The sequence below is a fragment of the Alexandromys fortis genome, unplaced genomic scaffold (genome assembly GCF_014885135.2).
Source record: "Alexandromys fortis isolate MF-2015 unplaced genomic scaffold, M_Fortis_MF-2015_v1.1 scaffold_67, whole genome shotgun sequence".
Taxonomy (NCBI): domain Eukaryota; kingdom Metazoa; phylum Chordata; class Mammalia; order Rodentia; family Cricetidae; genus Alexandromys; species Alexandromys fortis.
Genome location: NW_026067945.1, coordinates 3591721 through 3619659, shown reverse-complemented (window position 1 = coordinate 3619659; position 27939 = coordinate 3591721). Strand labels below are relative to the sequence as shown.

At 45.7% G+C, this 27939-nt stretch overlaps 1 protein-coding gene across 1 annotated transcript in view; it reads right to left on the bottom strand.

Annotated features, from left to right (window-relative positions):
- Window positions 1-27617, bottom strand: part of Igf1r (insulin like growth factor 1 receptor) — a 276603-nt gene extending 248986 nt beyond the window's left edge. Inside the window, exon 1 of the mRNA XM_050149162.1 lies at window positions 27475-27617. Coding sequence (XP_050005119.1) covers window positions 27475-27568 — 94 coding nt within the window. The 5' untranslated portion in view covers window positions 27569-27617. The remainder of the gene's footprint in view (window positions 1-27474) is intronic.
- Between the last annotated feature and the right edge of the window lie 322 nt (window positions 27618-27939).

Below are 27939 nucleotides of genomic sequence, written 5' to 3'. Positions count from 1 at the left end.
CGACCCCACTTCTGGAGATACACCTGTAAGAACTGAAGCAGAAACTTGAAACGCTATTGTTATGCCATGCTTATAAAAGCATAACTGATGAGATCCAAAAGATGGGAAACACCCAAGCACCCCAAAGACAAATGGGTAAAGTGCTAGCTGCCATATGGCGCAAATGTGGTAGAGGCACATTATTTACCGGAGTATTATTCCAACTTAAAAAATAAAGTTCTCACACAATGGGTGGGCCCTGAGAGCATTATACAGAGAGAAATAAGACAGACTAAAAGACTATGGCTCCATGTCTCTGCAGTGCCAGAGTAGCCAACTTCCTAGAGACACAACGAATGGTGGTTGGCAGGGTGGGAGGAAGGAAGGAATACGGAACTAGTGTTGCTTTGACACAGAGGTTCTGTCCGGAAAACTGATAAAACCCCATGTAGTTGGGCTGTGGTATATGCAACATATTCAAAGCCACTAGCCTTTGAAGTTCAAAGTGGGCACCACACAAATGAAGAGCCCACTGGCAGAGGTGCATGTTGCTTAGCATGCACACAGCCCAGGGTTTAATCTCCAGCACCATATAAACCAAGTGTGGTATCACTCGCCTACAATCCCAGAACACAGGAGGTGGAGGCAAAGTCGCTGCATTTTTACAAAGAAGGAGCGAGAGGTCCCACCTTTATCCTGATACGCACTCTCGCGTTGAGTCTGCAAAACACTGGGAAACGGCCACTAGAGGATCTCTGCTCAGGGCTGTGCTAGGCACTGCTATTCAATAAAACCACAGTGGAGGCAGCCAGCTGAAGTCTCAATGTAACTGCAGACTGTCCTGGCTGAATACATTCTTCTCCTCCATTTCAACATCTAACTATCGTTTATATCCATCAGCCCCCGGCCCCCAACTCCCCATTAAAAAGCATAAAACGAAAAAGCAGAGCCACACTGTGAGGCACAACCAGAGTAGGTGGCATATTATGATGAACGGGGATGACAATACAACATCTCTCCAGCTGTGATAAACATATTTAAGATCTCATAGAAGCTGCTAGCGCTAACACTGAAAACCATGAAAATTACAAGTTGTTTATAATACAGGATTTATGTCTTCGCAGATTTTATTTTTCAAGGCAGAAGTTGTCTCACTAGGAGACCCCTTCCTTACCTTCTCAAAATCAGAACTTTTTAAAGATGTGCCGAGTCTGTCACGACACCCAAAGTGATTTGACAACAGGCTGAGGCGGGAGCAGCGCAGCCTCTGAGTGAGCATTGTCCCACCCAATCCACTCCGAGGCCCAGCCGGCCAAGATGGTGGTGCACAGGGCGATCCTCTAAGTCTGGGGAGGATCCCGGAGAGTGCACCCACCAATGGAGTGGGGACACAGCCCTCACATCGCAAACACATCACTGAGGGAAGTCAGGGGGGGTACTGAAACAGAAACTATGGAGGAACACTGCCCAGGGATGATACTGCCCACTATGAGCTGGGCCTTCCCAAATCAACCAGTCATTAAGAAAATACCTCACAGCCAGGGGTGGTGGTGCACACCTTTAATCCCAGTACTTGGGGAAGCAGAGGCAGGTGGATCTCTGTGAGTTTGAGGCCAAACTGGTCTACAGGATGAGCTAAGAAAAGGAAGGAAGAAAGGAAGGGAGGGAGGGAAGGAGGGACGGAGGGAAGGAGGGAAGGGAAGTAGGTTGACAAAAACTAACCTGCACAGAAGATCTGTCAGTTCTGGAAAATAGACTGCTGCCTCCATACCTCTTCAGAATGAAATGCATAGCAAGAAAAGTCAAGTTTAACTATTTATGCCATCTGAGCCCTAAATAAGATATTAAGCATAAATTTTAAAGCAACCCAGAGGATGATACTAGTTTCTGGGTCCTTAAGGAAAACGTAAGAACAAAGTCAAACTCTTAAATTAAACCTGCAACATTTCTGAAGCAAGCCTTTAAAAGGGGAGGGGCGTGTTCTAATTACAACTGATCATTTTTTTTTTCCATCGAAACATAATCTGGGCTAGGAAGATGGCTCAGCAAGTAAAATACATGCTGTGCAATCATGAGAACCTGAGATGAAATCCTCAGAATCCATGTAAAAAGCCAAGTGTAGACACACATGCCTTTAACCCTAGACATGGATAACGGGGTTGCTCGTCCCCAGCCTAGCTCCACATTGAGTGAGAGACCCTGCCTCCAGGAATAAGGCAAAAAAAAAAATAGTAACAGAACAAGACACCTCTTATCACATCCACATGCGGGCATACACCATGCACTTATACCAAAAACTAAATTAGTACTAAATTAGTACATATGGGAGATCTTCAATTCTTCATGCAGAATTCATGCAGTTGGGTCTCCATGGTCCTTAATGGACACGGGGCCAATCAACAAGAATACCTTTATGCAAACTCATAGGGGGTATTGTCTTCCCTAGAACTCCTTGGTCCTTATTCTTGGAAGAAATACAAGTCACAGTCAATCCAAACATCATCATCACTCACCATTTCTAACAATACCAAGTCCTTGAGGGTTACGAATAGGCACAGGCCTGCTCCAGCCATCTACCCTGATAATCATCCACCCACACTACCCCATGACCAGAGTACGTGGAGGGCACAACTTCCTCTCTCATCACTCTCTACCCGATGCAGATTCAAAAGAAACCTGAGGGGGCCCTCACAGTTCAAAGAAGATGTCACAGGCACAACTAAAGGTAGATTTCATATGAGCTAATCAAAATCACAGCTCTCCTTCCTCCCTCCCTACACCAAATAACGATAAGTTCCTAGTGGCCTCCCATCCCAAACAAGAATCCAAAATACATAAAAAAAAAAAAAGACCCTTAATTCATGCAATGTGGGTCCAAGGACAAGAAGTCAACAGAAATTTCAAACTAAGTCAATCTGACCTTACTGTTAAGGAGGTGCGGAAGTAACATGTATCAGAACTTTCAAGTTTGAAATTGGAGCAAGGGAGCCTGAGAGGGCTCCAAGATACCCACCACAGACAACTATCTCAGGCCAGAGTCCCGGGGATGCTTCAGTTCTCTGTAGCTACAGAGTTTCAGACACCATGTGCAGTGCCTTATGAGGTCAATGAATCAAGCAATCACAACACTACCTTAATTTTGGAGGTTTACTCAAGGAACTCCCCTGGGATGACCCCACATATGCAAACGACTTCTTCTCCAGATAGCCCCTTAGATCAAAGGCCTAAACTACCAACACCCACCACACAACATTATAGCCAATGAAAATCTCCTGGTAACTAAGGAAACAGCTGGGTACAAAGACAGAGCAGAGACATAAGAAGTAAACAGGGCTGTACTCAAGAGTTGCCTGAAACAAGCCAGATGTACATGGAAGAGATACCGCCTCTAACATCGAGTCACTGTCAACAGAACAACAGAGCAAACCCAAGACGAAACAGAGCCTGTCCATTATCCGTGAAGGGTCGTGCGATCCTCTAGATGGGAGCACCAAGCAAGGAGAGCTCTGGCAGATCTGACCAAGAATAAAAGAGAAAGCAACTGAAAAACGCCAGGAAAAAAATACATGGTAGGGAAAACATAAAACCCCACACACAAACTGAGCTTTTTAATTGGCTTGTGACATTTTTTTCAATTCCAAACACTAAACAGAAAACAAGTCAGAAGTCAACTGCACACCAATCCCCATAGACAAATTTTAAGAAACTGACACAGAACTAGGCAGTTTTTAAAGCTTATTGTCACACTATACAAACCACAGCAAGGACGCTAAAAAGAAAAGCCACTAATTCATCTTACAAAGCTGGCCTAAAGCTGATGGCAAAATCTGGAAAAGAATGCACATAGAGAGAAATATGAAGCTACGTCCTTCTTTAAATCATAGATAAGGAAAACCTAAATCTGTCATTTAACAGACTAAATTTAATTAGGATTTTGAAACAGTTATCCACTACAAGCCCAAGTCATTTCTCAAGATATCTTAAATGGGATTACCATCAGGTGATCTATTTCTACATCACACTAATAGTGTAACCGCATCTGACTCCAAAGAGATGTCCCAGTGACATGGGAGGACATTCACAGCCATCCCTAATACATCACCCACGAAAACTAGACAGATAATTCTTCAACATGATGAAAACTCCCCTTAAACCAAAGGATATCACACAGACCGAGAAATATGAGAGGCATCATTAATATAAGAAAGGGGCAGACAAATATACCATGATCAGCATTTAACACCATTTTGGATGGAAAAACCAAAGCAAAAATACCTCGTTGGGCCCATCCACCTCCACAGCAGGCTCAAGCCACAGCCACCTGCAGGAGCCAAGTGAGTTAGGACTAGCCAATAAGAAAGAGGGATAGATAGCTGGTGGAACAGGGCTTGCTGACAACCCATTCTGCCTTTTTGACCTTTATTTTTAATTTCTTCTCTATTTTTCCTGCCTGAAATACAACTGTCGTGACTGGAGGTATGTGGGCCATCTTGTGATGACGAAAGTCAGAGAAACAAACGTTAGTAATAAAGATACAGAACGCAGGAGTCTGGTCCTCCGTGCCCTCTCAGAACAAAGCATACTGCCAGGGCCACACACTGCTTCCCTCCAGACTTTCTAACTTGGGAAAACTCAGCCCCTAGCAGACTAAACCTTTATTAAGAAGGTTTTTAGCTAGCATGTTCGGTGGTGGTTTGAATGAGAATGCCCAACATAGGCTTAGATTTAAATGTTTGATCCCAGTTGGTGGAACTGTTTGGGAAGGATTAGGAGGAAACGCTTTGTTAGAGGAAGTGTGTCACTGGGGGTGGGCTTTGAGGTTTGAAAAGGCATGCCATTCCAGCTCTCGCACTCACTTGCGCTCTTGCACTCTCTCTCTCTCTCTCCCCTCCCTCCCTCCCTTCCTCCCTTTCTCTTCCCATCTCTCCCTCCCTTCCCTCATGGATAAGATGTAAGCTCTCAGTTGTTCCAGTCCCATGCCTGCCTGCCTGCTCCCAAGCCTCTCATCACCGTGGCCATGGACTCGTCCTCAGAAACTGTAAGCCCCCATTAAACCCTTTTCTTTTATAAGTTGCCTTGGTCATGATTTCATCACATCAATAGAAAAGTAACTAGGACAATTCCTAAATATCAGGAGACCTTAAGCAGATAAGGAGGTTACTGCGTACTGGGAAAATGGGAGGCAGAGGTATTCTTGTTGATCATCAGTGGTTCTGTGCAGAAAAGAAATCAAGGACTCAAGTGGAAAACCATTACAAGAGGAACCACCAATGAATTAGGTAGCTGCAAGATATATCAACAAAATACCATAGCTTTCTCAGCAGGTACACAGCAGTAATCAGAGAAATGAAACAACAGGGAATCAAATTAGGTGTCAAATACTCAACAATAACAAGAAGGGAAATTACAAGACCTTCTTTATCAGAAATAAAAGCTGAATGAATGGAGAAAAATAACATTCATGGCAAAGCTCAAGTATTTGGCAATGTTATTTTCCCCAAAACTGATGTACTAACCAACATAGTCAAAATCCAGTTTTTCTTTTTTTTTCAATGTAAACATGGAGATACAACTTCTTTAGTGTTCAAACTGTGAGGCTCTTCTTAGCATTCAATACAGATGATGGGTGCAGCTTCTGAAGCTGAAATCTGGAGCTTCCTGGAAATTATTCTGGCAATATTTATCAACGATGGATTGCTGATTCACTCAAACATCCTCTTCGCCCTCTTCTCTCCCCATAAAATCTTAGCATCCCTGCTGAGAAACCGAGTTACACGTTTCCCTCAAAGAATCAACCAGCGCAGCACATCAACTGTAGTACACGACTTCTTTACGATAATTTTAGTGCAAGGTGTTAAATGCTTCAATTTTGTAGCTTATAGAATCGGTTTATGATATACTAATTTTAATAATTTCCTTAAACCATCATATAGTGGCATAAATAATGTAAGACAGAAATAGACAATGTGCTGATACATGGGAAAGTGCTAATAAATAACCTGGTTTATACAAGGTAATGCAATTTAAAATATATGGAGAAATATACACACATTGGAGCACCGGAGCCCTTTAGGAAAATACAACAGAAAATAACAATGGTGAAGCTATCTCTTGGCTGATTAAAGATAATTTTTATTTTCCTTTTTTAACCTAACTATGTTTTTCTCATTTTTTTCTTAATAACCATCCAGTGCTATTACAATTTGGGGGGGGAGGAGCATAAAACATAATAAAATAATTGTGTGGAAGGTGGAGGACAAATTTGTGCCTAATTAAAGGCTTGATGCTCATCATGCTACACATTATCTCTAAACAGGTCACGTGTGAAACAACTGAGGTGCTGCTGTGTGCAGGCACAGTGGTGGAAGCAAAGGTCAGAGCTGTGAAAACTGGGCTCTCCTTGGGTGCACGGGTACCAGAAGGAATAAGTACTGTCATCCAGTCTGTGGCCTGAGAATACTCAGGATATCCATGTCTTAGCTTACATTTACAGAACATCTACCATGTGTCAGAAATCACCATGCCCCCGTCTTCTTACAATGAACACTTCTTGCTTTTCTGGGACCTATTTTATATTTATATTATGTTTATTAATGTGCATGTATGTATGTGGATGTACATATTACAGCAGGTGCAATTTGTACAAGTTGCTTCTGGAGTGTGGGCCCTGGGGATCAAACTGAGGTGTAGTGCCAAACACCTTTACCCGTTGAACTGTCTCAATAGCCCTTCCAGTTCAAATTGTTTAAGTTCAAGCAATTATAACCACTGCAGTTTTAGCTGTCCAGTTTCTCAATATGGTCTGATAATAAACTTTTCAACATGACAATCAGACCCCCTTTACGAATCATTTAAGTCCACTCCTCAAAGACCTAAGACTAGGTTGGTAACATTTCTGAGCACACCAATTTTCTAGTTTCTAAAGATAGCACCAAATATTATCCCAGGAACCACCAGAATCACTCTGTCCATCAAACACCTTGGATAAACCCTTCACTACTTCTCCCAAATGGTTTTTCGAAGAATTTTGAGTACTATGGAAAATTCACTGAATGAAGAGGAAAAGATTTTATGAGATTTCAAGAGAGAGGAAAAAGAAAATAAAAATATGTTAGCCTCAGGCAAAACACCAGGAATGCTTACATAGTCTTTACCTATCAACCCACCCACGGAATAGATGCAGCTTTCACAGGCTGCAGCCATCTGCAACTCAGGGCCCTCAGAGCTCAAGAACTCTGTGCTACAGGCAAAAATTGGAAAGACTCTGTTGGCCAAAAGCACAGCAGGGAGTGGCCATTTTATAAAATATGAACCCAGCATCCAAAGTCTATGGTCATCACTCCATTCACCATGCGTATGGTTGTTTTCCAAAGGTGAGTGCTGCAGGCTGCTTACAGTTAACGGTCCTTCTGCTACCATAGTCAACACCCCGGATCTTTTATATTTTTAATTTTTACCCTGTTTTCTATTGTGGAAAGAACCTCCAGAAGGCAGTAACAAAAGACCTGTCACTCTCAAAAGAACACAACAAGGAAGATCATCTCCCATTTATTTTACAACAACCTCTTATCTGCCACTGAGAGCGCAGAAACAAGAGCCCTCCAGAACAAGGCTGTTTGGCCAGTGTATTAATTAACCACATATTATAATGACACACACACAGTATAGTCAATACAGCAGTATTTCAATTAGCCACACAGTATTTAATGATACAGCCTCTTACATATACTTGCAAAATTGTACACAAGGCAGTATATCAATTAACCATATAGTGATATACACAGTACAATTGATATACCATGATATCAATTAATCACACAGTATAAAGCCAGGTGTGCTCCAAAAGGACCTCACAGTGACCTCAGGGAAGGACAACTAAGGCTCTTTATGACACTCCCAGCTAATATCCAAGTCTTGACTTTGCTGTGGAGTAGACACTGAAGACGAGAACCCACCCAGAAATACGTGTTAGCAGCACCAGGTCTCTGGTACGTGCCACCAGATACACAGCTCCAACTGCTTAGGCACCTGCAGAGAGTAGGGGGTGTCCACTCACCACAGATAAACAAGTCACGGGCACCTGAAGGGCCAATGCATCACCCTGCAAAACCTGGAAGGTTTTATCTTTCCCAAAATGTTACTCAATTCAGCAAAAAAGAAGCCTAGGATCTTCAAACTGTTTAAGTAAACTCTGTAGCAAGGAAGCATCTGAACTTGCAGGAGTCCGCTGATCTGAACTCCCCATCCACGGTGGGAAAAAAATGTGACGACCGCTATTCGGATTCTGGCTGGATATTTTTTGGCTCTTTCTCCTTTGCTGTACCAAGAATATTCCCAACTCCTCTGTGGTCACAAGAGGAAATCTGTGTCTAAAACATACCTCTTGTGAATTAATGCTAAACAGTATGGAGAAAACAACTGGTGCTGGGCGAGAAAGGCCAGTTTGCCCCAATTGTGCAGATGGCTGCTTGTATCGCGTTCACAGGCTCGCTGGAAAGCCGAAGCAGACCCTAAAATGCAGCCTCTGCACTCTGCTGATTAAGCCGGGGTTCTTTTAACTTATCACCTCCATACAGCTTACCCAAACAGAAAGAGTTCAAGAATTCCTTTGAAAAAGCCCAAACAAGAGCCCGAACTGGCAAAAGCTATTTGTCAGAGTGCAATGACAACAGGAAGTAGAATTTCTGGATAGAGATTTTGCTATTTATTTTTCAGTCAATGGCTGCTTTTAAACTGGAAGGGGAAAGCCTTGCAGGCATTACAAACCCTGGAAGCTATGAATCAGGAAGTGAGAAACTGCAGATCCTGAAATGGCCAGCCAGAAAACCCGGGTCCTTTTATGTAGTCAAGTCTCCAAAGCCAGGAATTCAAAAAATCTTAGGCATTCTGCATTATTTTTCAAATCTTAAAAGAGCCGAGACTTGAGAGAACAGAGCCAGAGAAAATGAGATAGCTAGTAAGCCCCCCAGCCTCTGGCTCCATGCCCCTACCAAAATACAAATGTCACCCCCATAATTAAAGGCTCGGCTGAAACCTGCTCTCTACAAATGGGGGTTTTGTTTCCTGTTCTGTTAGGGAGGGGCTGAGAACTTTCTACACACAGTCTGTTCCCTCACACTTCAGCTTGGCCATTCCTCTGCAAAGTTGACCCTGGAATGCACTGAGAACCCTAAGCACTTCACATCTCTAAAGGTCTCCCGTTCTGCCTGAAAACAACCATCATTTGTTCCCGGGAAACACTACCTCTGGCCAAAGGTAAGGGGCAAAAAAGCATGTCAGGCAGCATGCAGGAACACTTTGACACCTTGGGACGGGGTGTTCTTACCCTAGCCCACCTGCCTCAAAGGAACAGGCAGGGGCAGGACTCCATCCACCAAAACTATATCCAACAAACCTAGTAAGGACACTTGTGTTGGGTAGGTCTGTTATGCATTAAGAGGATGAGGGTACCTTCTTGAGCTTCCACAAACAGTGACAGAAACTCAAGTGGGAACATCTTCCTGGGGGAGGGCATGGGGAGGGGTGGGGGAGGTACAGGGGGGGCTGGGGACGGGGGGGGGGGGACACGGGAGGGGGGGGAGGAATGGGGGACACTACTACCGGGAAGGCACTGCAATTTATAACACAGTTGCTTTCTCCAGGGATCAAACACATAGCTATCTGAGCAGGTGATGTTAAGAGGACAAGTTAAAAAAAAAATGTTTGCTGACTTAGGAGCAAAGCAACAGAGAATATAAAGCCATTGAGGGGCCTTTTTTTCCTGGCATCCAGAGGCAACCTGTCCCAAGCAACATGCTCAAGTCCAAGAGCAATGAAGAGCAGCCTTTGAAAGGCCCACTGAAGTAAGTCAGATGTCCTCCAGGATACCTGAGACAGTCTACACCCCACCCCCAAAAGGGTCCAGAAACAGAGGGTCCCAATCAATGTCCTCCTGCCTCATCACCCCCTGCCTAGCTCTCTAATGCTCAATGTCTCACTATACTCCAGCCTCAAAAGAATCCACAGCAGCAAGAACATCTGCTCCTCCAGGCAACTCACATCAACCTTCAACATCCCAGGAATTCAAAGCCTGGGCTTGGGGGGGGGGAACACTCAGACTCCCCACAAATAACTGTGCACGGCTCCTGAAAACAGTAGTCGGTAATCAGGATGGAATCTGGAGAACAAAGATGAAGAGAAACTCTCTCAGGGGCTGGTCTCCTCTTCTTTTAACAGAGCAAGGCTTCCAAGAAGCAAGCTAAAATGCCCTTGGGCTCCTTGGGGGATTCAGAGCTACAGACAGCCCGACCTGAGCACAAAGACTCTGGGATTGAGGGCCAACTGAAGAAACCCTTAAGACTGTTTCATCCCCCTCTAAATGGCTCTCAGGATTAGCAGGGTGGCTTGATCGATACTGGTTTTACCATCATGCAAGTGACTCACCAAATCTACCCAGCTTACAGCTCAGCTGTGAAGAGAAACAAACAACATAATAGCAGGGTCAGATTCAAAATAGCAAGTATGACTGGTAAACAGTTAATGCTTATAAACAATTAGCAGCCACCTCCCCAGCCTTCTGGATCTGCTGGAGGAGAAGAAACGCTGTTTCACGGGCTCTGGAGGGGGAGCAGCGGCAGGCCTGTGTTCTGCCGCAACCTGTGCGACCCAAGGGTGCTGGTGGCAGCTCCACAAAGCAGACCCTGAGGAAGGATCAAGAGGAGCCACTTTTGACCTGATTCCACAGGTCAGATAAGAGCATACACACCAAGATAGAGAGTTAACATGGAACTGGGTTTTCAAGTTACCAACTCCCCTGGAGCATAATGGCCCTCTGGGTAGCTCCTGCAGAGTTTAAAATAAGCGATTTTATCTGTTCTGAAGAGGGAGATGGAGTCGTGTGTAGTTTCCCAATAAGGGGGTGCCTCTCAAAGGGTATCTACTTTAAAAAAAAATGGCTGTTCATCGTGATCCTGAAAACACATAAAGTGGTTCCCCAGCATCAGTGGAAAGCTGATTCTGGGATCCCCTATACAAATACCTCAATCTCAGGAGTCCCTTACACAAACTTATCTGCAGATCTAAGTTCTCCCCACATCCTCTCAACCACCTCAAGATTTGCAGTACCTGGTACAAAAAGATATTAGAATGTGTCTCTTAGAGAAACGAGAAACAAGGTTCCAGGCTCAACACGGCACACTTCTTCCCACCCCCACCCCCAAATATTTCTGATCAGTGCCTGGTTGAATTCATGAATGTGAGCCCATAGATTTAAAGGGTTCAATTAATTTGTAATTGACTATCAGCCTTGGCAAAAACTTAAACATAAATAGAATCATGACCTTGAGAATCCTTAACTATAGCACATCCCTTTATTATTATGGACTGGATGAAAATCAGTTTGAAGCTCCAAGACCCAGGGGGATGGATGGTATTAGAAGGTAGACCCTTTGGGACAAGACTATGCCTGAATGAGGTCATGATGGGATCAGTGTCTTTAGCTGACGAGAAAGAGACCTTTGCTCTCCATGCCACATGAAAACACAGCAAAAAGATATTTATTATTTGTGAAACAAAAAAAAAAATCAGCCCTCGCCAGAAACTGAATTAGGTGATACTCCGATACTGGACCTGGAGCTTCGAGAGGTAAACTTCTGAGTTGTCTGTCTGAGTCACTCATCTTCTCTAGCGTGACGGCAGCCAAAGCTGACCCAGGTATCTCCACTGCCTTGCAGGAGCCCATCACCCAGCCAGAGAAGGGCTGGCTTCCTGTGGAATGGCCAGGCAAAGCAGACACACACACACACACACACACACACACACACACAGAGACAGACAGGCTCGACCGTTTGCAGAGGGCCAGAGGAGAGCAAACTCGGGTTTGCTTCTCACATCTGGGGAGATGCTAGTCTAGATCGCGGACAGAGCATGGGTTCTTCCCATGGATCAGACCAAGAGGAGCTGCGGTGGGTCAGTGGGGTGGAGGAAGCTCTTTCGCTGCCAGACAGGCTCGACTACCTCTCTCAGTCTTGTCTGGAATTCAGCAGGTCCAGGCCTGAGTCCTGCGCCTTGTTAAACTAGATTAAGACAACCACGTCCAAAGGGCTGGCCCCAGAGAGTACATTCTGGAGAGGTGTTGAGGCAATGTCCTGTGACCTCAAACAGCACAGGCCCTGAAAGTGCTTTGGGTTCACCTTTGAAGAAAAGCCTCTAGCCAGCTTCAACTTTCCAGACACCTGAATTCTTGACACCAGTAGCCAATCTCTTCCTTTCATCTCCCTACATGATAGGGTAGTCCATTTGCAATAAAAAAAAAAAAAATTGAGCTGTCAAAGCAAATGAAAAACTTCCAGTATAATCAAGGAGGGACCCAAATACCTAAACAAGTCTCTCTTCTGGAAAAAATGAGAAAATGAAAAAGCAATTACACGTCACATGGCTGATTAGCAATAAATTTCATGTGTGACGACATGAGCAGTTGACTCTGGACTCGGCTTCCTTGAGAGGAAAAGTGCCTGCAGTACTGTGACTAGCTGTGGAAGGCAGACCTGCCCTGTGAGACTCAGCTCCCAGGAGCTGCCCCTGTGCCTCTAATGATGCCTCATGGGGTACTTACTGGTCTGGAATGTCTCTCTCACAGTTCACCTGGTACGCTCTCACTATTCAATTAGATGGACAGCGTCTCTTCTTAAAAATATAATGAAATATGCACAACTCAAATTTCACTTCACACACCATGTTCGACACTCATCCTCCCTATGGCCCTTAACAGACCCTCCTCCTAAGTCTCAACAGCATTCCATTGTACACACGTCACATCCTGTGGATTCAACCGGTATCGATGGGTCCTTGGTTTGCTTCCACCTTGACTTTTAAAACCCATTCATCAACACGAATACTGGTATACAAAGGGATTTTCAAGGCCCTGTTTTTCACTTTGGGCAACAGACTCAAAAGTATAACAGCTGGATCATGCACAACTCAGGACTAACTTTGGAGTAACACACACCACATTCCTATTCCAGCATTTACACGGCCAAGACACACAGCTCCCATCTCTCCAAGTCCTGGCTTATGCCTGTTCCTACTGCCTGGTTTTCTGTCAATGTTGTAGTAAGGGGTATGAATTGGGACCAATTGTGACTCTGACCTCAGTTCACCAATGATTAGTGGTATCTAACGTCTTTTCAGGGGCTTACAGCATTCAAGGAATCACTCCACCTTCTAAGAGATGTTTAGTTACATAAAATAGCACCATTACTGACTATGATCTGTGAAGGTGGTTGAGTGGTTCAGATTCAAAACATACTTCTTTGGAAACACCTAGCAAATGCACCTAAGCCCACTTAAAATATACTGAAGCAGGCCTAGGCTTAAATGCAGGTCTTGGGGAAAGGGGCCCTATGGAAACCGGGAGCAGAACAAGATGGGGGGGTGGGGTGCAGAGAAGTAGGCAGGAAAGGGCCGAAACTGTCGGAAACCAAGTTGTTAAACTTGGGGTCTGGGGAGGAACTGAGTCACTCAATGACCTAAATTTCAGAATTCACTAAAATCCCCACATGCAAAGGCCCACAAACCAAATGACACCACCTTCCTAGGGCGTCTCACGCACATGACGGCTTTCTTATACTCTAGATGAGAGTGAAAATGAACGGTTCCAGCTGCAGAGCAGGCAGCTGGTAGCTCTGACCCATGCTAAGGCCCTGCGATTGCTTCTCACCAGCAATCCCAACGTGCCCAATCCGTAGAGAAGTTGCATGTTAAAAAGTGCCGGTAGCAAGTGAGACTGGGACCCGACGCTGGCATCCCCATTTAAACAAATCACTCCTCTTGGCTCGCACAGCAAGGGCTGGAAACCACCCTACCATGCTGGCTGTCACGACAGGAGAGCAGGGGCTTCTCTGTCTCAGCCACAGTGAAGGGCCAGCCCGGGGTTCACTTGACCAAGCCTCGAAGGAAGCAAGAGTCCCTGTTAGCCTGGGTTGCCCTGAAACTCACAAAAGGGCACCCAGCAACCACCTGCAGGAAAGCTGGGACATTTATTTTTGGAGGAGGAAAAAAAAAAGCAGCGTGTTTAATCGTGACCTCACCACTTTCCTGAATCCGTTTTAATCAGAAAGGTAAATTCTGCAGTCTCCACAAGGCTTTCCCCCCCCCCCCCCATCCTGTGCCCAAAGGTGCTTCTTCCTTAAGGGCCTGCTCTGTGCTGCTGACCCCAGACCTCCAGCCAACCCAGAGCCACTCCAGGGCCACATTCTACACAGTCCCCTACTCTTGACCCAGAGTCACATCTCACTAGCCCCCTTCCCCAACAGAGGAAGGAACTCACTCATCACTCACTCCCACGCCACGGAGCCAGGTCACTATGCAGTGAGTTCTTGCTTCTCGGATCCTGCATCTAAGATGACCTGTCCCTCCCTGGCCCTGAGCTCACTGTCTCCCTGTCTACACAGCGCCAGTCTCCAGCACTGGAGTCCCATGGCAGGAAAGCTCTTACGCCTCTATTCACAATGCTCCAAAAGCTTTCAAGTTCCCCATTATCCACCCATCACTCAACTCCCGCCAAGGCACTTGGTTCTCACGCCCACCTTCCACGGCAGGCATCTGAGCAGGCTGCCACCTGCCCCCACCTTCCAGAGGACTTCCAGAGGACCACTTTGAACTAAACACTGGAGGCACATTAAAAGTCCCTTGGCTATTCAGCAGCTCAAAGACTGGATCTCCAAAGCTTTTTTTTTTTTTTTTTTTTTGAGCTCAGATCTTGTAATTTGGTGCTGAACACAAACGGCCTATTACTGTTTTCACAGTATCTGAAATGGTGGAACTAGAAGTGTTTCAGAGATGGAGATGCTTGGACACGGGAACATTTGTGTCAGCTGATTGGCCCTAATACGAAAATCCAAAATGCTCTGAAAAAGGAAACTTTCTGAGCGCTGAGGGAATGGATACAAGTTCTCGATTTTGTAACACTTCAGAGTTGGAGCTAAGGAAGTCAGAAGGCATTGGACCCCGATAGCTAGAGCTACAGATAGTTATAAAGCTGTCATGTGGGTGCTGGGAATTGAACCTGAGTTCTAATCCTAGTGTTCTTAACCACTAAACAATCTCCCCAGCCCTCACTTCTGAGATTTAAACCAATAGATATGGCAAACCTCTGCTTCGGTAGGGGCTGCAGGAAGGGCTGGGAGACAGAAATTCCCAGTGCCCCACAGCAATGTGGGAGGAGAAAAACTCCAGCCCGCACCTGCCGATGCCTTCGATGGGCTGCTTCTGCTGGCCATCTTAGAAATATTATGGCTGATTCCCTTGGCATGCCTGCTAGACTGGCACTATTCCAGTTTACAGACGGGTACCAAGGTCCATACTTCCCTCTCCTAACATGCCTCCAGGCACCTGCGGAGAGCAGGCTTCCCCAAAGACAGGGCATGTACATGAACCCGTGTTCCCTCAGCTCAGTGGTGCTTTTTATGAAAATGCTTTTTATATAAGCCGCACCTGAAATAAACACACTTGATGATTCTGCTTGCATTTTCTATGAGAAATAGCTCACCTTGAATGCCTCCTAAGGAGCATCAAGCCTTAAGCAATGACTTCTTGGGTATTAAGTTCAGTAGCCCTTCTTACAGCACCCCAGACAAGAAGACTTTTGTTGTTGTTGTTGGACGCAGTGATGGAAGCAGACTTCACTTCCCCGGTGGCCCTCTGATAAACTGCCTTGTCGGGCACTTAAAGGACATGTGTAGAAGACCTGGCTATTGTCCCTGTTGGAATTCAAGGCATCTTTTCGTTGATCTCATTAGAAAACAATATAAGAAATAGAAGCAAACTTCTATCCACAGGAGTCTGCAACATTCCAAACAAAGCTCCCTAGGAATCTCTCTCTCTCTCTCTCTCTCTCTCTCTCTCTCTCTCTCTCTGCCTTGTTTTGGAATCTGAAGGCTGAAAGAGCATAACAACCCTTCCAAGCCCTGGGGTCACTCCTGTAGGAGAAGGAGAGCGATCTGCAGCAGCACAGGGAATAGGGCCCACCAGCTCTGAGGCTCCTCCAAAGATGGGTACAGGCACATCCAACCTGAAGACAACAATCTTTCCTTAGGCATGTGGCTGAAGGCACACCACAAAGAAAGGAGCAGTAATGGATTATTCTCATCCAAGTTTAAGGAGCCCGGTCACCAACCTCAGGCACACAAAACTAGACTTGCAAATATGTCCTTTCCAGTTCTAAAATTTTATTGTTCACCTCCATGAACAAAAGGCCTAGCCAATGGTTTAAAAGATCATTTTATTGCTTCTAAATTCTATGTAGTAGAAACTGGGGTGATAAAATGTTTTCAAGGGCAAAGCTACTATGAGATAAAAAGACATTCACTGTAAACAAACAGTGTATCCAAGTGAAAGGGGTAAAGGTGGTCCCTTTAAGAAGCCTGCCATTTCCTAAGCCCCTCTTACCCACCAAGCATTCCCCAATGGTAGGTAAAAACAGGTTCAGGGCATTGTGAATAAGAAATCAGAATCCTAGATGCAGAATCAACTGATGGTTGATTCTCAGAAGAGTATCAGGAAGCAAAGTGATAATATGGTTGCCCCAGGCACAGGGGCAAACTAATGAATTATTAATTATTCTCACACACCTTAGCAAAACAAGGTTTTTATGACAAAACACACATTTACTGAACACTTACTATATGTTACCAACTTAGAGCAGTCAATATCAAGTGTGTCTTCTATTTCTGTCACTACTCAGTGTCTGCCCGAGAAACAGCTGGTGGGCTTGTTTGACGAGTCTACGAGAACACACAGAAGCCCTCAGCCCAGCAAATGATCTCCAGGTTAAAATCAAGTAACAAAAAGCAACCATGGGCCAGGCAGTGGGGGTGCACATCTTCTCACAGCACTTAGGAGGCAGAGGCAGGAGGATCTCTGTGAGTTCAAGGCCAGTCTGGTCTACAGAGCTAGTTCCAGGACAGCCAGGACTGTATGAGAAACCTTGTCTGGGGCAAGGTGGGGGGAATACCACCATGGAAGGAAATATCCACTAGATACAGTGTCACTGGAGAAATGGGAGCACAGATTCTGAAATTATCAATAAAATCTGAGGACACAGAAAAAATATTTAATCAAGTGCAACCAGCGCCAGGATGAGGATCATCAGTAACGGAGCTGTGTGTGGTCCCTTGTTATCGCTCCTCTTGGGTGAACATCTTGATCGCATGAGGTAGCCCAAGGGGACACACAAAGGAGCAAAAACGGAAGTGTAACCACCCGTTTACAAAGGGCAATTTAAGACGGATCTTGCTATAGGTTTCAGAATGAACTGGTAGTCCCCCCCTTTTTTTCCTAATCTTTACCTTACATTTATTTGGGAGGTGGGCATGAAAACACCATGGCCATATATGAAGCTCACAGGACAACTTTGAGAGATCAGTTCTTTCTTCTACTGTGCTAGGTCCTAGAGCCTGAACTCTGGCGGCAAGCGCCTTTACCAGGTAAGCCATCTTGCTGGTCCCAGCAGAAGTATTATTATTTTTTTTAATCTCTCGTCTCAAAAGAAACATTTTTAAACTTTACATATAAAGAAGTTCCATGGCTCGGGGGAAGTATTTTAGGACTGTAAGACACAACTCTGCCTGGGTTTGTAGGGAGTGTGTGTACATCTCTTTGGAAGACTTTAGTTGTCTGATTTTATCACTGAACAGTAGAACAAGCTATATACTAAACCGTAGCGCAGTGATCTCGAAAGCCTGGAGCATCCACATTTTCTTACAACCATTTCCCAGGAGCCACCCCAGCAAGGAAAAGCTGGGAATTTGGGAGAACTGGTTCTTGTCCTCTGAACACCTCATTGAGGTGGCTGAATTTCACGTGTGGCCACTAGATGGCGACTTCGCATTGGTGAGATGGACAAAGTGCACACTGGCCACATCTAAGATGCTGAGAGAAACTAACAAAAGAAAGGATTAAGGGAGAAACTATGACAAACAGAATTGAATTGGGAAGTGGAAGTTGAACTGAGTAGAGCTGGCCACACTAACAGGGAAGGCTGAAAGGTCAGAATTTAGAAAGGTTTAATATTTTTGGTTGGGAAATGGGAGTTGTTTGGGGGTTTTGCTCTTGTTGTTACTGTTGTTTTGTTGTTGTTGTTTTGTTTTGGGAGTGGAGGTGGGGGGTGAGACAAGTTCTCACCAGGTAGCATTGGCTGGTCCGGAACTCACTATTGGACCAGGTTAGCCTCAAACTCACAGAGACCCAACTGCCTCTGCCTCCCAAGTGCTGGGGTTAAAGGCCTGTGACACCATGCTTGGCTGGTTTTAACCTTTTTATTCCGTGTATTTACAAGCAGAACTCAACCTTATAATGCACATTAGCAAAGAAAAATCTTCTTACAGAATACATGTTCATTACGCACTTTCTATGCGCCAGGTTCACATAACTAAGGATGGAAAACGGGGAGTGTGCCCTCTGTCTTGCCAGCGCTATCAAAGAAAATCTCTGCTTGGTGATGGCACATCTGTAAGGCAGGCGCAGCTCAAGCCCAGGGGTTTAGTAGGTGCCAGGTTCTTCTATAAGCACTTGACAAGAATATTAACTTGTTTAATGAATAAATATACAGTGTATGCTAGTGAAGTTGTCATTTCACAGATGAGGAAACAAAGCCACGGGAAGATTAACTTGCCCCAGCAGCTGAAGAATTGAGACTCAAACCATCCTCTCCTCTAGATTCCTCTGTCATTTAATAATAATGACAGTCCAGGAACAAGACACAAGGCATCACTATCAATGAGCCGGCCCAGCAGTGTCTGAGCTCAAGGGGAGGAAGGGGAGCGGAGCGTTAGATCTATGCAGTCAGGGAAACGGCAGTAACCCTCACAAGGAGAAGAAAGCAGAGTTAAAAAAAAAAAAAACAAAGGGTACCATCTCTTACATAGTAAAATCCTAGAAAGTCCTGGGGGCTGGGAGGAGTCAACTGACATCACACACTGGCCGAACTAACACTCACAGCCACACACACTCAGTCACACAACTTATGAAAATTAAAAAACATACCTCCTCCCCAAATTTTCCTGAATTTAATTTTCTAAGTATATTAGAAAATTATATTATCTGGTGGTTTAGTGAGACAAGGAGAAATTTCTTTCACAATCATTTTGAGTCTCCACATATACACCATGTGCTATTACCAAAGAACTAAAAGCTAAAAAGAATCTTGACCCAGGCAACATTTCAGACATCCAGAGTAGCACTTTCCCATGTTCAGTGTGGGGAGGTGGCAGAAGAAATCACACCGAGCCACAGAAACGAAGCAAAATCCGGGGTGGAGAACACCACCATGGCTTGCTCATGCAGATGCTCAGGTAGCATTGGGGGCTTCCAGGAATCACTCTGGAGCCTGACAGTGTTATACATGGTGGGGGGTGAGGGGTGGGGGTGGGGAGGACACAGACACTTCTGTTAAAACTGTAGACTCAGCTGCAGCACATAGTGAGGATCTATGGTTGGCGAGCACACAAAGCCTACGAATCTTGACAGGGCTGAGAACCAGCTCAAAGACCAGCTGAGGGTGTCCTCTCTACTCTAAGGGTTTGAGATGCAGGTCTGGACTGGATGGAGACAGAACCAGAGATGGGCAAATCTGTGTGATTTCAAATGACTCAGTGAGGCTGAGAGGAAACATTCAATTAAGCAGTCTCTTCAGAAAAGGGCAGGTTGTAGAGCCGAGGTTAACTAGAGTTTCCATCCTGAGCCCATCTCGTGACTTGAGAAAGCTCACGGCAGAATAATCGCGGAAAAGAGAGCATCCAACTGAGATAGGCCACTTGTAACAAAGTAAGTTCCTGTGATTCAACTACTCTGCACTGTGGCTATAAACATACACATCCACGTGAACCCGTTAACTCCCGGAAGTGGACAACAGAGCTTATTGCCACCACAGGGCTTCCCCGCAAGTCTGGGAGCCTGTGTATCACTTCAGTACAATGACATCCAGGGAAAACTAGTGGGGAGAACAAACATCAGACACGGATGAGCATGGGCACAACTGATGACGACCTCACCATCTAAATACAGTCAACAGAGAGTGACTCACGATGCTCTCATCAAACTTCCAGTCACCCAAGTGGACAGTGGTCACCTGGAATCTCTACAGGTACTTCCTCTTTTTTTTCCAGTTAGTTATCAAAGGTTTCTAAAATAATTCAAATCAGAAGAAAATTCCTGTATATTAACTCATTGCTATCGAATTGCCATCAGGCTTCTCCATCTTAAAGTGACTTATATTGGTAATGTCTCATTCACTCAATCAGAAACACTCCCAATGATTTTACAGACAAGCCAAAGCAGACATGCAAAATATCTCAGGGACTTTCAAGTTCTGCTTTAGTATCATAAAACATACTTGTTGCCGTGTGAAATCTAGTTTTTAGAATGGCAAGTCCAGAGCCAGCTCAAAGAAAGTGCCGTGTTAAAGAAACGGACAAGTTTAACTACACAGACGCCCAACAGCCTCACATTGTCGTCAGTCAATCCGGATGGATGAGTGCACACACAGACACACGAAGACAGGTGTACACACCGTGAGTAACTCTGTAACTTAAGGTTCCAGCTCCCACTACCAGGAACTTTCTGCAATAATGATAAACTACTTTCTAAAGTCCTTTAAAAAATGTCTTGCCAGCCGGGCGGTGGTGGCGCACGCCTTTAATTCCAGCATTCGGGAGGCAGAGGCAGGTGGATCTCTGTGAGTTCGAGGTCTACAAGACCTAGTCTACAAGACAAGATCTGGTCTACAAGAGCTAGTTCCAGGATAGGCTCCCAAAGCTACAGAGAAACCCTGTCTCGAAAAACAAAAAAAAAAAAAAACAAAAAAAAAATGTCCCGCTAAGTGTGGTAGCTCAGGCCTACAAATGATCCTAGTACTCAGGACGCTGAGGCAGGAGGGCTACACAGCAAGACCATCTCGAGAAAAAGAAAACCAAGTAAACAAACTCCGATTCTTGCAAAAGTCATTTCTGTCATTCCACTGCAAAGTAAACAATTTGAGATTGGCGTACTTCTCTCTGCAATGCACGCTTCCATCATGGTCACGTTCTCTCCCTCTCTCTGTAGCTGGTCACCAGATGCTCCAAACGAGAAACTCTAAGTGTCAAGCCTATCAGGAAGCATAGAGGGATGGTCCCTAAGCTTCAGGAACACATCCCATACCAGCAGGAACCAAGCTGAGGCTAAATATAAAACCGAAGAGCAGCATCGTTATCCTGTGGAAGTCACTGCAGCCCCAGCTGTCCAGTCCTCAGCACAGGAGATTCCGCTTTCTGTTCTAGTCAAGTAAAGTCTGAACAGCAATCTGTGAGTGTATAAATCCTTACAGTCTGGGACCCAAAAGAAAGAGAAATGTAAGCCTTTCTTACTAGTTTCTTAGTTCTTTAAGCAAACATGGCAATACTTTCTATGGTTCAATTTCTATGGTTCAATACATTGAAAACAAACTAATGGCCAGACTCATAGTATCAGTACTTCTAACCTGGAGAACGGAGCCTTGTGAGTACTCAGCATGTATTTAAGGAAGACGATGGATAAAGTCTCAGCTCAAGACACACCGACCTTAAGATTCTGAAACCCAACACGTTAATCCATCCTACTGAAACTGGCATTTGATTAAAAAAAAAAAATCTGCAGAAATGTAAAATGTGAGCTCAGACGACCGAAAACACACCGCAGCGTTTTCAAGAAATCCGCAGGCACCAAACCCAAAGATACTACTATTGTTAGTCAATTTCAAATGCTTCAACAAAAGAAATGGACTTCATCGTGCCAAGGTTATGTTTAAAGATCCACTGTTTACTGAGCTTTTTTTTTTTTTTTTTACAAACCCATGTCCTCATCTCTAAACAAATCAGATCCATGGGGCAAGGGAACCGAGATAGGGCATCTGTACATGTTTTAATGATCATCTTTGTAAATATCAGGCACCAACTGTGTTCTCCTCAGTGTCCACAGATCTCAGTGTCGCGAAACACTAGGACCGCATCCACTCGGAGTTTAAGCCAAATCACACATCTTTATAAGGAACGGGAAAACTTCCTCTTGCTGACCTGAGAGCAAACGCTATTTACAGGAGGCTCCCTCCGAGCACACCGCCCACTATTCAGTCTGCTGTTTTTCAAGTGTTCGGTGTTTCCTTCAGAACATCTCAGGCGGAGAAGTCAAGAGCTGTGGCCACAGCACGTGAGTACGCTTTACATACTCAGTCCAACAGGAAAACAGCTTGTTTCTAGGGCTCAGACAGCACCTGTCATACAGTGGCTAAGAAAAGCAGCTCAAAGCAAGCTGACCTCCGGGCATAAATACCTCTGGAGTTGAGTTTTAAATGAGTTTTGAAAACAAAACAGAGAAAATCATAACCAGAGAAAAAGTGGTCTTGTGTGTTTTATAATTTAAAAAAAAAAATCGCTGGGCAGTGGTGGCACATGTCTTTAACCCAAGCACTCGGGAGGCAAAGGTAGGCGGATCTCTGTGAGTTCCAGGCCAGCCCAGTCTATAAGAGCTAGTTCCAGGACAGGCTCTAAAAGCTACAGAGAAACCCTGTCTCAAAAAAAAAAATCGTTTAAGGTATTATTGCCTCTTCATCTTGCTCTTAACCCTCATTCTTTTAAAACACAGGTCCATTTTTAAATCACAAAAATATGTGAAATTCTTAACATTTCCTAATGACTACCTCAAAGCTATGGAATCTACGTGTACTTGGAGAGCCTCTAACACTGGTCCCACCTTTCCTGAAATTTGAATCCTGCCCGGCAACATTTATGAACACACCTGTGACTAATCTTTATTTTGTTCCTATTTTGATCTTGAGACAGGGTTTCACTATGTAGCACAGGCTGCCCTCAAACTGGTGATCCTCCTGCCTCAGACTTTCGCTTATTAGGGTTACAGGAGCATGAGCACACCCGTTATACAATAGGCACGGTTTTAGCCACTGTTACACCAAACACGCCTGATTAGACAGCTACCCATAAGTTATGGTCTACGGTGAAATTCCAACACCAGGGAGCCTGTCATAGGGTAAGAACAGTGTAGCACTGGCTATCCCCCAGACTAGCCAACCCTACAAAAACTGTTTTGTAAAGGGTCTTGAAAATGCATGCTAGGTCTTGGGGGGGTCTGAAGGTCTGGTGGGGGGGGGGGGGGGGTATGATTTCTCAAGGAACTTCTTTGCATTCAAATTATTTGAAAGTGCCTCAAAGGTATTAGGAAGAAGTTCGTTTCTGTTTTGGTGAATTCAGTATTTAGCACCAGTCTGGCTTTCATACAGTAGGAGCCCACTAACTACTGGCTAGTTCAAGGATCCAGTTCCTTGAAGTACAAACCAAATTAAAAAGGAAATAAAAGTACCTCAAGAGAAAGAAGGAAGGAAGGAAGGAAGGAAGGAAGGAAGGAAGGAAGGAAGGAAGGACGAGCAGACGGACAAGGAGTGAAAATGGTACAGCTGGTGATCATTACTGACCTACCTTGCACCAATAAAGGCAGAAAAATATTTTCACCAATAAACAACCTTGAGAAGAAGACTAAACCAGTGCAAACATGACTTTCTATGTCTGTTCCTATGGAAAAGGCAATGCACATTTAGTTAAAGGCACAACGGTTTGAGTGTATTCTTAAATCTTTTCTAAGAAATTTTAATTTTTCATTTAAAAAAAATTTAAGGCAATATAGACTCCTAAACAACCAACCAAGTTCCATGTACTCCAATTGTGGAGTGTTTTAATTTAAATTTTATTTCTTGAGGAAAGAAAAAAGAAGCAGTTCTTCTGCCATCACCACCACTTGTAATCAATACAAGAGTGATGAACTTCCTTTCCTGCTCAAAACAACATATTATTTCTTTGTTGGAAGCCTGTGGACACAAACAGGCTCCTAAACTATCCAGACAGACCATCAATTTAGGTTCAGTTTGAGGATTTTTACTATCAAAAAAAAATTATACTACCATTAGTATCTGTGTGTTGTTTTAAGTTCAACCACTCCATCATCAAGCTAAAAATAATCAAGATTCTTTTTTCTCCGTTTGTCCATTTCTTGCCTGGCATCCGGTTCCTGCTGTCAGAGCTCCGATTATCAATTTGTATTGTAAGATTCATAAATCTTAAAAACTCACAAATTTAGAAAAGAAACAAAAAAGAGCAATACCAACCTGCAATAATGTTCACCGAATAATCTTAGCCAAATCCTACCTTCTAGGCGGCACAATGTATTTTTCCCAGTCTTTGCAATTAAAAACAAAAATTGGTCCAGATGTTATCACACACCCCAAGACAGCTGTTTACAAACACACAACTCAATGCCTTTTTTGTTTTTTGGTATATTCAGAGTTGTATAACCATCACCAAAAACTGAGGTTAGAACATTTTCATCACTCCCTAAAAAACTCCTGTACCCCAGCTTTTCCTCCCCCAGCAACTGGGGATCAATAGCTCTGTCTCTATGGATTGACTGAACATTTCACATAAACAGGATCATAGAAGATTTGGTGTTTCATAACGGACTTCTTTCTCTAGTTGTAGTATTTTAAAGGCCCCTCTATTCAACCCTGGCATATTTCACTGAGCCCTTCTCTTCTAATCCTTTCCACAATTCATACATAAGACCTTTTAAATAAACTTCAAGCCCTGACTTCCCACCGGCCTGTCCCTCCATAAAGTACAGTTGACTTGCTATTTCCCTGCAAAGAAACCTAAACTATAATTTGCTATTTAGGTTCTTTCAAAAGTTCTTATTCTGGGTTCTCCTTCTGGTAGGTGACACTAACTAAGGTCCTTAAACACCAACATTCCCTGGGTACCTCCTTTCCTCTGACAATAGGATGCTACCGTGCCCTCGGCAGAAAGATGACTAAATCCCTTTTAGGAGCTGGCCACAGTAACTCCAAAGTGCGCGGTGCATTTTCAAACAGAAAACAGTCCTAGATTATCTATCCTGGCTGCCACTCGTACCTCCTCAATTCCCTTGTTTAGAATCTCTGCTCAGCATCCTGCTACAAAGCAAACATGTCTGCAAGGCGGCCTTTGCATCAAGAAACTTCCACAGTCCCAAGTGAAAGATGAAAACACCCCACTGCTGTCCCACTTCAAAGACTCACCAATCCCTAACTCGAAGCCTGCCTCTGCTGGGATCCAGGGCCTTCCGTCTGAGTTCCGTGGGTCTACACCTTACAGACGGTGTGCCTATGCTTCATGGACCCCTTCAACTGTAACGGGCAGTCACTGCCTGCCGTGAGTCAGAACTTCAGCAGCCCATAACCAGGACTCCGGGCGCTTTCTAGACATCCATCACATTTTAAGAAAGCCTTGGGATGAGCAGCATTAAAACAACACACATTCAAACATCCTCCCGTTGCCCTTGTTCTGGACAAAGAATATTCTTCCCGGAGACCCAGACTCAACCTGGTTCAGACGTCTGCGTCCTGCCCCGAGAAGCAAGGCCATCGCTGCTACTTCGCATTTCAGAACTTCTACTATTAAATAACAGAAGTAGACAAAGCACACAGAGTTCAATAGGATGCCATAGTAAAATGGACTCGTTTCCTAGTGTCTTCTAAACCATAGTTAGTCCTTAAAGTATGGAAATCCACCCTGCCCCCAAACACCATCTAAAGGACTGAGTAGAAGGGAGCCAGAAGCCTTTCGCCCAATCCAGTGTGCTCAAAGTTTGGAAAACAAAGGACAGGAGAGCCCAGATTTGTGGGGCGGCCCCAGTCTGCGCCTTACTCTAGGCAGTAAACAGCTATAATTCTATAAAGATCTGCTCATGCTCCATCGTAGACGTTACTTAAAAGAGGTTCAGGGGTTTGTTTATAGAAACAGCCTTTGTTAACCACCCCAATGATGGGGCCGCACGCCCCGCGCAGCCTCCATCGCCCCCCCCCTTGCTAACCCAAGGCTTCGTCGTGATTTTTCGAAGTTAATAGGCACCACCTGCATACATTCTGCAACCATTACTCATCCGCACGCCCTCACCTCTCCAGCCCCAGCTCAGAGACTGAATTTAAACTTTTAATCGTGTTCAAATTACTCTACCATCTCAAAAGTACCAGTATGCCACATTGTTTTTCTCGAGAAAAAAACCCTCCTCCTTCTGCCCTCCTCCTGCCACTGTAGAGTTCTCACTCCCAGAGACACCCCCCCATACACACACACACACACACACACACACACGCACGCACTCCTACCCGACACCACCAAAACAAAAGCTATCAGATTGCAAGCGATAGCGAGCGAGGAGCGATACCGCTTATTAAGTATGTACAAAGGAAGTGCGGGGCGGGGGGGGGGGGTTGGCAGTGCAACACAACTCTGGCCACAACAAAACCAAGGCCAGGGCTCCGCGCTCGCAAAACAAAACAACCGCCCCTCCACTACCATGCTCCAGATCCTGACGCCGCCCAAACCACCGCACACGACACCTCTCCCCCGGGCCGGGCGTCCAGGTGTCCCCTCGTGGTCGTGTGGCTGTGGGTGCGCCTAAATCCGCGCCGAGAGCACATGTGTGTGGAAAAGCACGTCGGCTCTGCGCATGGGATGATGCCCCTACCACGTCTTACTTAGACGCTTTTCGGAAGAAGAGGTGTCCAGGGCTGGGTAAAAACTGAGAAAACTGCCCAAGGACCCTAAAAATTGGGGATCCAAGTCCCCCCACCCCCGAAGGAGTATGAAGAAGGTCCCAAGCTCACACTTCCCTAGGGAAAAGTCCCGGAGTACACCCTGAACCCCAGAGCCACACTGGACAGCCCCGAGTCACCAAACTGTAAGGGAAATGGGGACTAGACGCCCACCGGCTCATGAGATGCTTAAGGCCAAGAACTCAAGGAGCTTGATGGGCCAAACAACTTGGGCGACAGGAGGCCGCGCCGTGATGTTTGGAAACGTGTCCTGGGGCCGCGAGGCCTCCCCACCCCGCACCTCCCCCTCAAGGACAACTTGCACCCCGCGGGGCAGAAGGCTCCAGATCGTCACCACGGTGCACTCGGTCTACCCCAGCAGCCACCCGTGGAGCCTCCCAAGGTGCTGTCACCGTGGTGCGCTGAGCGGGATGGGCGCTGGGTGCGGAGAGGCCCGCGCGCAGCGGTGGGGAGAGGCGAAAGTGGCGGGGGAGGAGGTGGGTCGAGTCCCCACCCAGACACCAAGTTCCCTATCAAGTGCCCACGCGTGGGTTGCTCCTGAACCGCCGGGGAACAAGTGCTGCCCACCCACCAGGCCGCGCGCGGGACAGCGCTCTCGGGACAGCGAAAGAGAAAGCTCCGAGGCCCTTCCCGCGCGCGGATGCGCTGAACCAGGGCCGGTGGGGCTCCTGGGCTGGGAGCTCTGGCCCCTCTCCGCTCCGGCCTTCCGGGAGAGCCCCACCCTCCGCTCCCGAGCCCCGGAGTGAGTCCGACAGCTGCGCCCGTGGCAACTGGGTTTTCCCAAACAGGGCGCAGCCCCTCGGAGGAAAAGTTCCCGCAGTGGCCGCGGGCGGCGGGCAGATACTCACTTTCTCCACTCGTCGGCCAGAGCGAGAGCGCGGCGGAGAGAAACACGAGTCCCCACAGCGAGGTCGGGGACCCTCCTCCGGAGCCAGACTTCATTCCTTTTATTTGGGACGAAATTCCCTTTTCTCAAAAAAGAAAAAAAAAAAAAGAAAGAAAAAGAAAAGAGAAAAAAGTCTCCAACTCAGTTCTCACTCTCGTCCAAAAACAAGAGCGCAGCGCAGGCGACGATCCTCGGAAGGCGGCGTGGACGGGGAGGGTGGCGCGGGGCGGCCCCTTAGCGCCGGCAGCAGCGGCCCACGGCGCGGCGGAGTCGGGAAGCCGGGGCGCGCCGGGGCGGGCTGTCGGCGTCGTCGGCCTCCATTTGCAAACCCAGAGATGCAGAAGAGGGGGGAAAAACTGTTACCGAAAGAGGAGCAAAGCCCAAATCGCCGCAGGCGAGGACAAACGCCCCCAGATCCCCGGAGAGA